The 16,848-nt window shown below is 38.7% G+C and overlaps 1 protein-coding gene across 6 annotated transcripts in view; it reads right to left on the bottom strand.

Moving 5' to 3' along the window:
- CRIM1 (cysteine rich transmembrane BMP regulator 1) overlaps positions 1-16,848 on the bottom strand; it is a 300,395-nt gene that overhangs the window by 13,238 nt on the left and 270,309 nt on the right. For all 6 annotated transcript variants that reach the window (XM_073338355.1, XM_073338356.1, XM_073338359.1 and 3 more), the window contains 4 exons: positions 12,225-12,440; positions 10,471-10,692; positions 3,595-3,789; positions 2,327-2,449 (listed from right to left, as the gene is read on the bottom strand). In XM_073338355.1, the coding sequence (XP_073194456.1) occupies positions 2,327-2,449; positions 3,595-3,789; positions 10,471-10,692; positions 12,225-12,440 (756 nt within the window). The remainder of the gene's footprint in view (positions 1-2,326; positions 2,450-3,594; positions 3,790-10,470; positions 10,693-12,224; positions 12,441-16,848) is intronic.

Genomic DNA, 16,848 nt, shown 5'->3' with positions numbered 1-16,848 from the left:
TTTACGGGGTCTAGGGGAGAAAACTGGTAGGTGAATATGCTGGTTATTATGAAAAGGCCAAACCATCTTTGGAATGAATTTAGGACATGGTCTGAATGAGACTATCAGCATGAGAAACAGCGTATGGAGAGTTCTACATTGGATTTCAGTAACTCTATGAGCAGAAGTAATATCTAATAAAGTGGTAACTCCAAGTAGACAGCATTTCAGAAATCCAATCTGGAGATAAGAAGGCATGGTTAATTATTGCTATCTGAATATGGAAAAGCAGCTCACAATCCCACAGTATCCCCAAGTATCAAAAGGGAGACAAAGTCTCTCAGATGAGGGAGCAAATAAATTTTGCCTTTGCTATTTCCTTTTGCTATTTTCCCCAGCCTACCAGTGTTCCCTCTACATTATTGGTGTTGTATTTCAGCATGCTAGCTCTCATCCAGGCCTAACCATAGTGAAGACACTGGGGAAGCTGACCAGCTCTACCATTTAGGTATGATGAAAAGACATATAGAGATGAGTGTCATCTGCAAACAAGATCCTGTCTTTCAGGATTCTTTACAATTATTTTTAATGGCTTCAGATACATATCGAACAGATGGGGTGACAACACTTGTGTATGACCCTAGGCAAGAGAACTTTTAGGGCTGATGAACAACAGCTCTTGATCCTCTCAAACAGAAAAGAGTGAAGTCACTCAAGAGCAACTCCTGAGCTTGCCAGATCCACACATGAGTAACAATAGCTCAGAGTCAACAACAATCGAAGACAGAGCTGATATGTCTGAAAGAATTAGTATGGACATCTTTATTGCAAAAGGTAGATGACTGACCAATGCAAACACCGCAGCCTCGATACTATACACAAGTCTAAAATGATGCTGACATTTTCAAGAAAATCTGAGGGCTCCAGATATCACCAGAGTTGCTCTGCTACTACTAAAACAAAACAAACAAACAAAAACAAAAACCCCTAGAAAGTGAGATAATTGGAGAGATTCTAAGCTCAACAGATGCTTCTTTAAGGTATACTGATATCATATTCTCCTGAAAATAAATATTGATGATCTCCTCTGACAACAAATCCAGTGTCTCCCTGCTGAACTTCCCCAGCCAAAGATGATATGGGTCTAAAATGACTTTTTATCATGGTACAAACAAGGACACTCTTGTGGCAACATTTTGCATGAGTATTTCATGACCCTAAAGAGAAAGTACACCTTAAAAAAAAGTGTGCAGATGTTGCTATTGCCAGTTTCTGACTGAACAGCAACATGTGTAGATTTCTTAGAGTGGAGGTTTATTCCAGTGATTTAGGGTTCAGAATTCTGTTTATCATAAAGCACCAAAACAACCTGAGCAAAAGAACAGCTTTAATAGTGTCTACACTCATTTGACTTTTCATTCCAAACACTGTTCATCACACTAGACACTTGTTCCATTGGATTATCTGCCTCTGTTGTAGCAGCGTAGTGCCAGGGGGAGACAAATGCCAACAGTCTAATGGAACAAGTGTCTTGTGTACGCTGCTGAACACATACTCTTCAGCATTCAATGCAGCAAATGCTATGTACACATCACATGGCTTCCTGTAAAGCTAAACAACTCACTTAAATTACATTGGTAATTTAACCTCTCTATCATAACATCCATCAAGTACTGATCATTAAAACCACATATTTAAAAATAAAAAAATCTCCCACCATAATGGGGGAAGGAGAGAGATACAGTAGAGAGATCTGTTCATATTAATACATTTGTAAGGTGCTGGCACTATGATGATGGTTGCAAGAACCTAGACAACCACCTATTTTCAGTTATTAAGGTCCCAGTTGTGTCACACTTCCCAAGAGGATACTGCCACTGAATTTATTAATTACTAATCTTATGAGTAAATCCTCCTTAATGTGAACAAGGGTGGTAGAATCAGACTGATAGTATTTAAGAAGACACTTCAAAACTATTTTTATTGATTTACTTTGTTTTGTAACCAAGTGTTACGTATATTTGAATCTCTTTAATATTACACACTGGAACTCATATTAGATGTTTATTTTGCTGCTTTAAAAGAAAAAAAAATTGAAGGATGGGCATGCATTCCTGCCATAATGAAACATTTCAGGCATTCTGCTTCTAGTACAGAAGGCTAGATTGAATTGTTTCTGGTTTTTATCCTACAGAAATTATGTCTAGATCTTATCTAAATATTCTGCAAGCCTATCAAAAAGATGGCTCATTTACGCCTTTACTTTCTTCCCAGGACAATGTGCTAAGACATGTGGAATAATCACAGACCTAAGAGAGAACAATTAACAATCTCTGCCAGATCTCACCTCTGTGGAGATGGACAATGTCGTTTTCATTGGGTGTAGGCCAAATTGGTGCTTCTAGTTCAGTATCTCCTCGACGATTTGTCTTCTCAATGGGGATGTTGGTGGGCTCAGGTACATACATCTCTGCAAGATGAGATAAATATTTTTCACAATCCACAGAATCAGCACTTTGTGGTACCCATCAATGGATGCTGAGCTCTTAATTCAGAAAATATTTCTTGTGGATTGTTGCCCTGTGGATCTTATTGGTGGTTCTGGAGTTCTCATCATTATGGTTATAGAATTTTTATCTGCTATAATGTATTTATTTACTGAGTATATATAGAAAGTTATTGTTTGTGCAATGGATTTTCTTATCTTTTAATTCATTTAATAAAGTACAGAATACCAATGGCTGCTACCAGTACTACTATGCCAATGTAAACTGAATGGGACAGTCCTGTATTAAATTTTTCAAGTAAAATATCTTTTCATAATACATAATATACTTGGTAAGATTCTCTAGTACAATCTGGTCCCTTTGTGCTGCTCTAGTGGCATAAAAGGCCAAGAAAGCAGCTGGATCTCTGCAGCTGGTGTAGGGTTGGCATGACTGGCTCCTATTACCAACTTTTTTGCAGCTCCCTGTGTAGGGGCATGGCTGAAGTTCTCTGACTGGCAGATAGCCTCTTGGAGGTTAACAGCTTGCATAGGTAAAAACAGCTGTAATAAACTGCTATAAGAAGCCAGGCCAGATTCAAGAAGCTGTACCAAACTCCTTTGGTTCCATTCTGTGCATAGCTGAGAAACTGTCTCATTACATGTAAGTCACAATTAAAAGTACTCATATAAGCAATTTAAAATGTTATTGATATAAATAATTTGAAACAATATCCCAGACTCCTGGAGCAACAGAAACATTAGGCAACAGTGGAGTCTACAGAGGAATCAAAGTATTTCCTCTCACACTTCACTTATCTAATAATTTAATGAAAGGTCATTCAGAGAGAACAATGGCAAAACAGTTAATCTTTGAGTTGACAGTCCTTCCTCAGAACATGAGATTTGAACTATACTGTTGTGTACTACTTTCTTATCTGTGGTGAGTATGCAGTTTCCTGAGTTGTTCTCCTGTATCGGTTTCTTGTGATACAAGCAACAACTCGTGTTATCCTTTGCATATGTTGCTCAATGTGAATCAACATTAAAATCGAGTCCAATAATCTGTGCCTGATTATAGCCTCTGACAACGGTATAACTTGTAAAATTTAGGACAATGGTTTTATTACCTGGACACATGGGACAGCAACTTCCCTCAACGTTGATGGGTTCTACACAGGGGAGAGGGGGGCAACTGACAGTGGAGCAAAGGGTCTGACCCTGCAGGCAGTAGCAGTGTGTGCAGCTGTCAATGTCCCAACGTTCCTCATCTGCATATGTTTTTCCACTAAAGTGACACACCACCTTCTTTGGTATTGTATCTTCTGTTGAAAAAAAATTTGCTATGATGACTTGATAGGGCATAATATAAACATATTAAAAAAAATCCAATGAGGAACAAATTAAAAAAGGGCACGAGCCTAATTTCTTAATAATTTATACCCATATCCATTGACTATGTAACACATGTTACAACAGTAAAATGTGAAAATACCAGATGCTTTGCAAACATTTTGCAGTTTCGTTACCAGTCCAATTTCATATGTACAAGCAAAACAAAGAGGAGCATAAAACTTAACAAGTGTTTTTCTGTTTAAAAAAATGCAATCTAACTATTGTGTTAATTAGATTCAATATAGCCCCATTCCTCTTTCAATTATCTTGCATGTATGAATCAGACCCATTTTGACACTAACACAGTGCAATGTTATAGACAAAACAGTGTTTTGCTTAGAAAACGTTTAACAGTATTAATATTTTCACAATAAAAGAATTGCTCCATTTTCAGTGATATGAGTCTTTTTTTTCCCCACTTTTTGAGAGAAATAGAGCATATGAAAATACAGATGACTTTTCAGGTTCCCTTTAAGAATAGGTTTCACTTGATATGCATCAGAAGCTTATAAGTTTAGGCACCGTTTTTATTTTTTTAAGATTTTTCACACACAGTTAAAATTTAAAATGGATAAAAATTAAAAAATGCTCAGAAATGAAGATCAATATTATCCAGCAAAACGATAAAAATAAAAATTGAATTTTGCTAAACAAAACCAAAGGATATGGCATTGCACAGAGTCCTTTGGAGGGAAAGGCGTCAGAGTGGATCCCATTTCATGGAATTAACATAAAGAAAATCTTGAAGAGTAGTGATGCTGCAGCTCATGAATTGGTAAAGTAAACGAGTGAGGAGAAGTCCTAATGAAGGATTAGCCTCAAATGTTTTTTCATTCATGTGGATTCCAACTGAAACTTGAACCAGGAGGAGACAGATGGAGGCCATTGCTCCTAGGACAGGAGTCTTCAATGCAGTAGGAGCTGGGAAGAAAGAAGCAGTAGGGCATCCATGTACAAAAGTGCAACCCTACCTTCCCCTGATGAAAGTACAGCAGGAGTGGTCATGAAAGATGGGGTGCACAGCTCCAACTACCTCTTCTCACAGCTTCCAGTGGCCCCAGTAAAAGACAATTGTCTGAACCAGCCATTAATCAAATGAAAAAAACCATGCCAAAAATAAGCACAAGACAATCTTATTTATCTTCACTCTCATCATATAGCTCTCCATTTCTCTCCTATAAGCAAGAGAGAGGTTCTCAATGTGAAATAACAGTCTCTCTACATAAGAAAGGAGAATGCTTAACATGCAAGTTAAGGGAAAAAGTGAAGATGTATGGAAAAAGTAATAGAAAAGTCAGAGGAAAGGATGCAGGGCCTGCAAAACAGGATTTGCTGAACTTGTAACTATACTATTGAGGAAGACACTAGCCCTGCAGATTTTGCCTACCAAATTCTTTCTCAGCTGTGGGATAAAAATATTAAGGAGGATTATACAGCAAGAGATGCTTTAGAGAAGTGCTCAGGAAGTCATCTAAAAGCAGAATAACAGGAAGCATGTGAAAGCCACATTTTCAAATATAAACAAAGAAAAGCTACTTAAAGCTGCCAAAAAGAGCAAGACATATTTTATAAATGTTCCAGGTTTTTGTTTTTCCCAGATGTCTGCCCCACCATTCATACTAGTAGTAGTGAGGAAGGAATTTGGAGACAAAAGGAACAAAAAAGTTTCTATACAGTCTTTTATATAACTAGACTTTCATATTAGGGAACTTTATGTTAGTGAACATGCTCCTAGAGTCAGTGAGACCCAGTAATTAATTGCACGCACAGTGCAAAGAACACAAAATAATGGAAAACAATAGAAATATACTTATCTACAGTCTCCATAAAAACACTTTCTGACTGAAAATATACTATAAGTAAGTTGGTATGAGAAAATAAGTCATCATTAGGAGACTGAGCAGTAATTGAAATGTTGCTTTTATGTTCTGGATTGAATTGTTGTTACAAAAGGGAAAATTAGCAGGTCACAACTGCTCTCAAATTTAGGTATTTGCAACCGAAACAGAGCAACACTGTGTTAGTACATAGGAATTTGAAAGTAAAATCGACTATGAAGTGACAAATTAAAATAAAACTAGCTAGATTATATATAGCAAAGAGTAATTTAGATATTTAAAAATCTTTCCATTTTAATAATCTAAGATGTTCTTACTGAGTAGGTGAGGTCTTTAAACACTATGTATTGTCCAATTCTTCTCTCTCTTACAAAAGGTGTAAATCAGGTTTAACTCTACTGAAGTCAATAGATTTTCACTAGAGTAAACAAGAATTAAACTGTGATTTTTAATCTGAGTATTCTATTCCTCTTTAATTTATAAAATACCATGGCTGTTTGACAAATTCTGTTAACATGAAATTAATGTGATGACACAGATGTGTAGTTATGGTATTATGATTTTTAATTTTCCTCTTATGTCAGAGGTCAAGCTGCACAGAATATTTGGTTGAGTTAAAAAACCATCAATAATAGATGCATTATGATGACACCTGTATCACTGGGACTTTTCTGTAACATCAGACACATCAAATTTCTGGTTTCCTTTCTCTTCCCTACTAGGAGGTTATTTATCTGAAAGCCACATATGTGTTGCATTTAATAAATGTTCTTCTATCATCTTTGGATAACAAGTATCTTTTATAAAATTTACACAATTCTGCCTACTCATTTTGAACTGGAACCTCCAGATCCCAAATTACCTATCAAACTGTTCTAGTATCCTCATTAACTGTCTATGGTAGTAGCCCGTTGGGTATTGTACAATAAGGCAAGACAGCCAACATTCACTGCTCTACTCAGTCAAAGGAAAAGGGCCAGATATGCGACCTGTTCCTTCAAAATGTTCAGTGTTCTTAACTCCTGCCCATTTTAATGGGAGTTGAAATGTTGAGCACCTTGCTTCATTAAGCCCAGAAACTGGAACCAAAATAAGCACAAACAAAAATTATAGAAATAGATGGTAAAAGGAAGGAGAAGGTGTTCAAAACTTACAGGCTGCCTGTGTTAAGGAACACTGAACAGAAATCCTTCTACTTTGGTCCACAAAGGACTCCAAGAAAACAGCAGAACTATCCAATGGAACTCTACCTTGATTATGCTTTAAATACTGTTCAGAACACAGCTTCACAATCCAGGAGACCCTATCTAAACAGCTTCTCCTTCCTGAACTTAAAGACAACTTAGAAAATGCCACTAAGGACATTCTGCAGCTCCATGGAGCAACAAAAGGGATGGAATAAAAATAAAGGTGTGGTGGTGAAAAATGCAGTCAGAACTGCAGAAGAATCCACCAGCTGGCAAAATAAGTTTGATGTAGTCTGATGTACAAATATTTGGTATGGTCCAAAGACTTCTGGCTGCTACAGAATGGAAAGGTAGTGAAGGAGTCAGTGATATGGCAGAGATATTCCTCCATAATGAGGGCTCTGTGGAAGAGTCTCGAACTTAAATTCTAAGCAGATCTTGGAAGGAGGGTGGAATACAAAGTATCTTACTGGGGTTTTGTGCCTTTGTCACATGGCTACAGAGGCTGCAACTTGGTATCAGAAGTGGACATGAGAGAAAGGAAGTAGACCACAACAGAGCACAGAAGAATGATAGCTTATTTTGCATGGTATTGAAACACAGTCATTCAAAGACAGTCATTCAAAGACAGACATTCTGCTGAAGTGTCTGTGGGGGTTCAAAGAGCTCAAGTCTTAAGTAGAGTAGTGAGCGTTGGAGGATGTAATGAGAGAGGAATTCTAGTTCTTAGAACCCCTTCAATAAAGCCATTAGGATGGAGAAAACATGGCCTCTGGAACTCATGATGAGGAATTGGACCTTTCTTATTCCCATCCTGTATTCCTCAAGCAATTTCAACCAGTTCAATCAAACTTAGTCAAAGGGCATGTCTACAGTGCCCCACCGTTTGTACTACAGGGGTGTAAATAGCAGTGTGCAAAGTGCTCCACTGTAACTCCCATGTGTGAACACTGTAGGTGCAAACGAACAGATTCCTACTTGCATTAATGTAATCCTGTTTGAAGAGGACTACGTTAATTCAAACTAAGAACCTTTTAGTTTGTGTCCACAGCATCCACACATGAGTTACAGAGCAGCACTTTGGTGTGCACTGCTATTTATGCTTCCGTAGTCCAAACTGCAGTGCAGTGTAGACATGCCCTAAGACTTCCCCAACTCTATGACTCCAGATGAGGTCCCCCCAGTGATGAGTCAAGGAAGACTTCAGCACTTTTGCATATGTATTCAGGTTGTGCAACTGATGTCCCTTCTTTACGTGACCACAAGTGCTATGGTTTCAAGAGAACAAATTCTATTCCAATTTTGTGTAGTTTTGTTTCAAAGTGAAAAATTCGGAACACTGTGTTTTTGATGTACTAAGTTGAAAATGTATTTAAGAAAAAAATGTCTGTGCATTTTAATATTAGATTCTTATATTACTCTGTGTGTGTGAAGGACAAAACTAAGGCTGAGTGTGTGACAGAAATTGGTTGGGATGATGATGATCAGTTATTACACATGCAATAGGGGATAGCATGCAGACCTTAACTGTGCATTTCCAGACTTTCTAGTAATTAGGGTTTGTTTTTCATTTTTAAAAAAAGTACACAAGAGAGAAGTTTAAAAGTATCTTTGTGTTGGTTGACTCTTAACACCATTTCAACATTAAGTATTTTGTAACTATATTTTGTGTGGGAAGATGACAGTGACACCCATGCTTAGGTTGCTTACAGATTCTTGTGACCTTTTATTGAGAAACTAACACCTTAATTGTTTGCAGTAGCCAGACTTGAGATACTTAGAAGGGGAATGACCTTGGGCTAGATAAGCGCCTTTTCTTTATCCCAGGAAATTCTGTTCTGGTTTTACCAAGATCAAAAGTTTTGAAAATCACCATTTCCCTTCTCTCCATTGTTGTCCTCAGAAAAAAAACATTGGCAGCATGCCAAAATAACAGCTGAACATAAACATTCTTAGTGTTACAATCATGCTGCTGCCAAAACAGCAGCAGCAGATCACATTATACTGGGAATGCTTGGAAGCTGCTGGACCAACTGTGGGCAAGGGAGAGCCAGGCTAGGCTCCCTCCAGCTATCCCTTAGACCCAGAGAATGGCTTCCTGGGGCCATCCCCTACTTTGGGGAAAACCAGATGTGGGTGGCTATCCCTTAACTCCGTGTGGTAAATGGGGAAAGCAGAAGAGGGGAGAGAGAGATGGGCCAGGCTTCCCACCAGCACCCTCCAAGACCCAGTATCTGGTCCTAGCAGCCCATCCCTCCCCTCCAAATAACAGCTTTCTCCTGCTGCTAGCCAAGGTAAGAAGACCTATAACTCAAGCACTAGAAATCTGAAGAGCAACTGTAAACTTGACATTTCTTTTCAGTGCTTGACTTTGCAACCTAAATAACATACTTTTGCTGTAGTTAATTTTTGTATGTTATAAAACATTATAGCACCTTATATTCAAGGATTACCTAATGTTCTACAGCAAATAGAAGAAGTGAAGTGCTATATTAATAGTATTGTTATTAAGTATCTCAAAATGTTTCAAAACCACACTCAACATGCCCTTATGATGGAGATAAATATTATTATACCTATTATATAGATGGGTAAAATGAACCATATCTGCTGAAACATCAGTTCCTACAGCCACTCAATTTTTTGTTGCATTTCTTTGAATTCCCTCCATATTTTTCTCCACTTCTTCCTGGCAATGAGGGTCACAAAACTGACTAAAATATCATAAGTCCTTTCTGACGAATGCCAGACAGACAAAGGACTGTATTACTTTACCTTGTTCATGGCATGATATTTCTGTGTAGGTGCCTCCAAATTGTAGTTTTTTGCAGCTAAAGCAGAGGCATTTAAAAAATCATCCTTTGCCATCTGCTACCAAAGATATTTATTCTAAGTTTAGTGAAAGACTGGGGCAATCGCTGATACTACTGTGGGTAACTGTTGGCAAATGTTCACTTTCTAAATGGCAACCTTTATATACTTAATTGCAAGTTCAAATCCAATTTGTATTCACTATCACCAGTATTTTTAAAGTATTATTGCTGTCCAAAATCTCCTTTCCACTGATTATGTTTAATATTTTTCTCCAGATACAACTTGCATTTTTCCATGTTGACTCATTTTTCTAGCTATATTTCTAACCGACTTATATTTCTTCATAAAATGTCTCTATTCTCTACGAGTTTTCACAATACCTTCCAATTTAGCATTATCTACAGTTGTATTTAATATGCTGTTTATATCCTCTTACATATCATTACAGAACATATTAAATACAACGAGGATGAATTTCTCTTTAATGTTTTCATCAACTGTGATAAGTAACCAAGTTATACATTTTCAGAAGGGTGGCCTCCCATTTTTGGGTGCAAACTGCATCTGCATTTTTGCCCTACTAATTACCTCATTGTAGGTGCAAATCAAGTAGCTAGAGATTCAAATATGCAGATTTTTGCCTACAACTCAATTGCAGGCACAAACTGCACCAACACAAAAGGAGACTGTACATTCTCCGACTGATTGAAAATATACCTCTTTATTCTTATTCCCAAGTGGGAAGAGCAAACTATTTTGTTTATTTGCTTACCTATACAATAAGGACAACACTGTCCTTTTCTCAAAACAGGTCTCTCACAGGATACTGGTGGGCAAGATTCAGAGTAGCAGCTAATCACACCATTTATGCAAATACAACTAGTACAGACATTGGGTTTCCAGGACTCAGCTGTCAGGAAAATATCTCCTTCATCATTTTTGCAGTAATTGGGCATGCTCTCGTTGCTCGATGAGGAAGGCTGACGAGGTTCATCTAGAAATATGAATAGACAGATCAGCAGAAGTAAAGAACCGTTACTTACCTTACAGTTACTAAAAAGAACAGGAGTACTTGTGGCACCTTAGAGACTAACAAATTTATTTGAGCATAAGCTTTCATGGGCTACAGCCCACTTCATCGGATGCCTGCAGTGGAAAATACAGTAGGATGATTTTATATACACAGACAACATGAAACAATGGGTGTTACCATACACACTATAACGAGAGTGATCAGTTAAGGTGAGCTATTACCAGCAGGAGAGAAAAAAAACCTTTTGTAGTGATAATCAAGATGGGCCATTTCCAGCAGTTGACAAGAACGTGTGAGGAACAGTAGGGGGGAAAAATAACAGTTATAGTGTGTATGGTAACACCCATTGTTTCTTGTTCTCTGTGTATATGAAATCATCCTATTGTATTTTCCACTGCATGCATCCGATGAAGTGGGCTGTAGCTCTATTTTAATGAGTGTTACAATTATCTTATTTAAACTAATTTGGCTTAATATTTCAAATAAAGTTTAATAAGGCATTATAGAACACTCTTTACTAAAAGCCATATATTATGTTTACTGTGTTCCATTTATCCAATAATATAGGAAAACTTCAAAAACTTCATCAAATTTATCCAGCATGATTTGTTCTTTATAAACTCATTTGACTTATTGGTTCCATTAGCCTCTAGATACTTACACACCTTTCTCTTTTAATAAATTATTGATTAAAGAGATCTATTAGGTTATCCCCCTGCCAACCCAGTATTGTTATCTACAGTGTATTTGTGAGTGTTTTGTTCTGTTCGTTTTAAATGACTCAAGCAATGGGGCTTCCATTACTTCCTAAGGGAGACAATACCATATTGTTTCCCATAAGAAGTAATATTACTGTTAGAAAAATGTTTCCTATCCAACTACACTTCCTTTACTCAAGTCTATTCTATTTTCCCTTTTTGGCACTTTTAGTCTTCTATACTTGTAGACAGCTAACCTAAACTCATGGTTTGGCCAAGCTATGCATATTTAGCTCTTTTAATTGTTCTTCATAAATCAGTCTCTCTGGTCCCTTAGTCATTTTCCTTGCTCTTCGCTGAATTCCTTTCACTTAGTTTCAATGTTTCTTAATCTTTTCTTCATTGTTTTAATAGGGATAGAAGCTGGATTTGCGAGACAGTATTTGTCAGGATTACTTCCTCACCCCCATCCAATCTTTTTGAAGACATTTGCACTTTTCCAACCCTCTGGCGCTTACCCGCACATTAAGTGAGTGCTATTGATAGCACTGCTCCTTACAGTATCTATTCATTTTTTTTTAAATGTTCACAAATGATTTAAGCAGGCATTGTTACTGAAGGTTTTGGACATCCTTCTCCAGAAACTATCATGGATGATGGCTACAGGGATTGCTCCTATGCAATCACAGAACCAGCAGTTGACTCTATTCAAGTCTAAATATTTATTGCCAATTTCACAGGATTTTGCAGAAGATCCAGAAAGGCCCATGCTGATAACTGGTAGGTCATGCTTACCTGGGCACTGTGGACAGCAGGAATCCTGTGTACGGATGGGGTTTTGACAAAGAAGAGGTGGGCAGACTTCAGTCTCACACAGAACGCGTCCACTATGACATGTACATTGCGTGCAGGAATCAATATTCCATGTCTCTCCTTCTACAAAATACTCTCCTCCTGGAGCATGGCAGATAGATGGACTGCTGAGCTCTGGCTTCTGCACAATTGATTCATCTAGGAAAAGAGAATTAAAAGGCAAACAAATGAAAATATGTTGGGACTATCATCAATAAAATACAACCAAGGTGTATTACTTTCTGACTGTTATTATTGATAATATAAGAACAATAGTAACAAAGTCAAGTAAAGTTAGCTGAGAAAGCAGCTGTATAAATAAATAAGATTATGTGCATATCATTATGGCAAAAGGTGGGAGAAATGAGACATCAGAAAGAGTAATATGAGACTCCACTTACAAAAAGTGCTAGCTAATACATATCTGAGAAAGCAATTAAACATGGGCACACTTAATGAAATAGCTGCAGAACAGGAGTTCTCAACCTTTTTTGAATCACACCCTGCTTTAGCAGTTTTCTTAAACTTGGAGCCACACCCTCTCCTCCTGCCTGGTTACAACAGTGAGAAGGATACAGCCTGGCATTTGGGCTCTCAATGCTACTCACTCAAACTTGGCCTGGATGGTCCTCTGTCTTACTGAATTATTAGAAGTTTTCTCCCCTGGTTGAGAGCCTCTGCTATAGAACATGGAAGTCAGCGATTTATATATAAATACTAAGTACTGGTGGGCAGAAAATTTAGATATGAGCTTGCAGGGAAACCTGAAGCCAAAAATATCAATGCAAATTTGATCTATGTGCACAGAAGTGGGAGGTTATATTCCTTCTCCAGGGTATTGTACATAAAATGGTGTTAGAGTCTGATATCAGGAATTTGGAAGGAATTCTTAGAACATCTAAAATGATTAAGGAGGCTGAATGGATATCTACAAGAAGAAGAGTATAAATGTGAAAGGGACAGAAAGTGTTCAGGGTGATTGTAATAACTTGGACATAGAAGATAAGTCAGTTTATTAGCTCACAAGCAGTGCAATGCTGCAGATAGCCCCATGCCAGCTGTCCCACAAGCAGCTGCATCCCAAGAAGGGGATATTTCCTCTTCATTTAATTTTCAAGCCAGCCCTGTAGAAAAATTGGAGCATATGGAATAGCACAGGATCAGTCTGTGCCCATTTCCATATACCAGCTGCCTTCACTGGGGATGCTAATAATTTTTCCATGAGGACATCATCCTCCAAGAAAAGAGTTAATGGTAGGAACTTCTGGTAATGGTACATGACTACATTACATCAGCATTATCTTATTTTATCCATGGCTTATGACTAATAGCATATCTGAATAAAGCTATTTGTCTCAGCAAGTAGCCTATTTTACATCTGGGCATTCTGCAAAACCGCAAACCAATTTAATACACAGCAGCTTACCCAGGGCTTATAGTCAAAATAGCATAACCAGGTAGCACTGCTCAACATCAAATTTTGTTTCTCACTCCCTTAGCATGGAAACAACTCTTGCAATTGAGTTACTGCAAAATTTATGACAAGACAAGGCTTATAATGTTCCTGAACCAGTACCTGGCTCGTCAAATGTGCTCTAGAATTGGTTCCTGAATACCTGATCATTTTATAAGCCTTTCTGCCACACACACAGAGAAGGGTGACACCCTTGTTACTCTCCTAGTCAGCCAACACTCCAGCAATGCTATGTAATGACTCCTTTCCTCTGACTCCCTACTGAAACCTACAGTGTTCTGTAATACTACTGCTGTTTAGTTTGTTCTGATCATTAACATGTAAAAATGTGGATACAGCAAAGGAATAAACTCTTGGCAGCTGAAATGTGGGTGGCCCTGCTGCATTCTGACTTATGTGCAGCCTTCCAAGAAAAGCAGAAAGTGCAGCAGGGCAGAGTGTGTGGCTAGCCCCAAGCTGAGAGTACAAAGAATCAAAGGAGACAAACTCATAATGTTCAGGGCACTGTGTTTTCTGTGATTCTGTGGCAGTGGAATGTGCCACAGAATCTGTCCTTTGCAAAGAACTGTACTCCAGAATCTAAGCCTTCATTCTGAAAAATGTTTCTATTCCTCATGGTTGCCAAAATATCCAAAACATGAAACTGAGCATAAACCAATACAATATTCGTGAACAGCCTGAAAAACAGCAACTCTGATGAGCTGCCTCATTCATATCTGTAAATTGTTAATGCTGAAATTTAAAACTGACAGTGTAAGGCTCAATCTTGTTAACTATTTCACGGGTGACCATTTTGGCAGACACATTCAGCTAATGTGCTTATCCCATAATTCCAAACTGACCCAGCTGCCTAACCTGCTTTCTCCCAACATCTTCTGCGATGTAACACTTTATCCATACAAAAATCTGCAGCTTATCAAAAACTGAAAATATGGGGGTACTCTAATGTAAACTGAAATTAATATAAAAACAAAGCAACATCTACTGATTTGATTGTATTATTCATTTTCATACAATAAAATCATCCGTTTTTAAAATTTATCTGAAACTGCCAGAGACTTGCAAGAATTTTTACCAAGTATCCCAGAATCAAGTACATGGGAAATGACAGTTACTTACCCTACAGCAACTGTAGTTCTTAGAGACTTGTCCCATGTACATGAGGCTGGTTTCTTTTGGCCAGCAATGCTGTTGGGGCCATACCTACACTCTGGATGTCCTCCCCCTCACCAACTGAAAGGTATAAAAGTCAGAATAGGCCCAACCATCCCTCAGCTCCTTTGCCAAAACAGAATCCATATGGTACAGGATGCCACAGCAGTGGAGGAGGAGGGTGAGTCATGGAATCCCTGTGGACAACACATCTTGAAGAACCACAGTTGCTGCAGGTTAAGTAATTGTTCTTTCCTCTTGGTGTGACTGTCCACACTGTTTGCACTGCTGGTGATGAGCAAATGGTGACCTCACAGTCAGGAGGTGGGTGCTAGGCGTCTTATTTAAATAGTGACTGCAGCACAGCTCTATCAAAGTGAGTGTCAGATCTTGAGGCCACAACTAAGGAACAGTGCTGGGTAAAAATGATCCCATGTAGCTGCCCTGTACATTTCTGAAATTTGTACGCTTCTTAAAAAACCCCTCAGAAGCTGCCTGTGACCTGGTGAAATGGGATCTAACCTGCATGAGTGGATCTAATCTAGCTAATTTACGCCATGTTTTAATACAATTAGATATCCATTTAGACCAGCTTTGGGTAGATATTGCCTGATTCTTGCATCCTTGTAGCTACAAATGCTACAAGACTCCTGAATCGTCTTGTTCTGCCAAGGTAATATGAGAGAACTCTAAGTATGCCAACAGTGTGCAGTTTGGCTTGCATTTAGTTGGAGTGGGGCTTGGGAAAGAAATCTTGCAGGTGAACCATCTGATTTAAATGAACATTTGAGCCTTTTTTTTTGTAAAAACAGAGTAGGGCCTAGAGTAGAGGTGGGCAAACTATGGCCCGCGGGACCCTCCTGCCTGGCCCCTGAGCTTCTGGCCTGAGACGCTAGCCCCCGGCCCCTCCCCTGCTGTTCCCCCTTCCCCACAGCCTCAGCTCACTGTGCCGCTGGTGCAATGCTGTGTGTGGCGGGGCTGCAAGCTCCACTTTGTCTTTATGGATTACTGGTGAGGTGGACCAGCCACGAAGGCCTGAATTTCCCCCACCCTTCAAGGGGATATTATAGCTACTAAAAAAAGCTGTTTTCATAGATAGTATATGGAGCAAGTTGCTAGGGGCTCAAAATCAAGTCCCATTAACCAGGCTAAAACTATATTAAGGTCCCAGAAAGCGGCGGGGGGGGGGGGGGGGTTGGGAAGGGGTGCGCGGGACCCAGACTGTGAGGAACACATGAATGAGGCACTTGAGGAATCTAGCAATTTGTAGGATGAGAAAATATGCTATGACCTTGGACACAAGGATGATGTGCTGATACTTCTGCTTACTGTACTCTTATAGAGCTAAAGAACAGCCCTGAATGCTTAGGGATAGCAGATAGCTCAGAATAGCACACCTCGGGGCTTTTATCTCCCTTCTATGGGAGACAAGTGACACTATCCTTTTCAGATTGGGACCTGCTTCCATCTGACTGCATAGGTCAGTCTAGTAGAATCTCTCCTACTATGCACCAATATATTCTGGACTTCAGCTGAACAGCTTCTTTTGATCATAGTTAATCAGCTAGCATCCACACTGTCAGATACAATGATGCTAGGGTCTGGATATACGATCTGACCTCTATTTTGGGAGATTACATCAAGTAAAACAGATAATGTTACTGGGCGCTGAACTGACAGGCTCATTTAGGTCTCAATACCAAAACTGCCTGAGCCAAGTTGTGGCAAACATGATCTGCTGAAACCTGTCTGAATTTCCTTAGGACCCAGTGGATAGGCATACATCATCCCTGGAATCCATGAGAGGAGAAGAGCATTGGACAAGGAGCCTGGGCTCAGATTTCCCCTTTTAACAGAATATTTAGCATTACTTGTACTAATCTGAAACAAACAAGTTTACTGTTGGTTGGGTATCTCCACCCACGTAAGATGCTTTGAAGG

This window comes from Lepidochelys kempii, chromosome 3 (genome assembly GCF_965140285.1).
Source record: "Lepidochelys kempii isolate rLepKem1 chromosome 3, rLepKem1.hap1, whole genome shotgun sequence".
Classification (NCBI taxonomy): domain Eukaryota; kingdom Metazoa; phylum Chordata; order Testudines; family Cheloniidae; genus Lepidochelys; species Lepidochelys kempii.
Note: the sequence above shows the minus strand (reverse complement) of the source record. Positions and strands in the feature narration are given on the sequence as shown.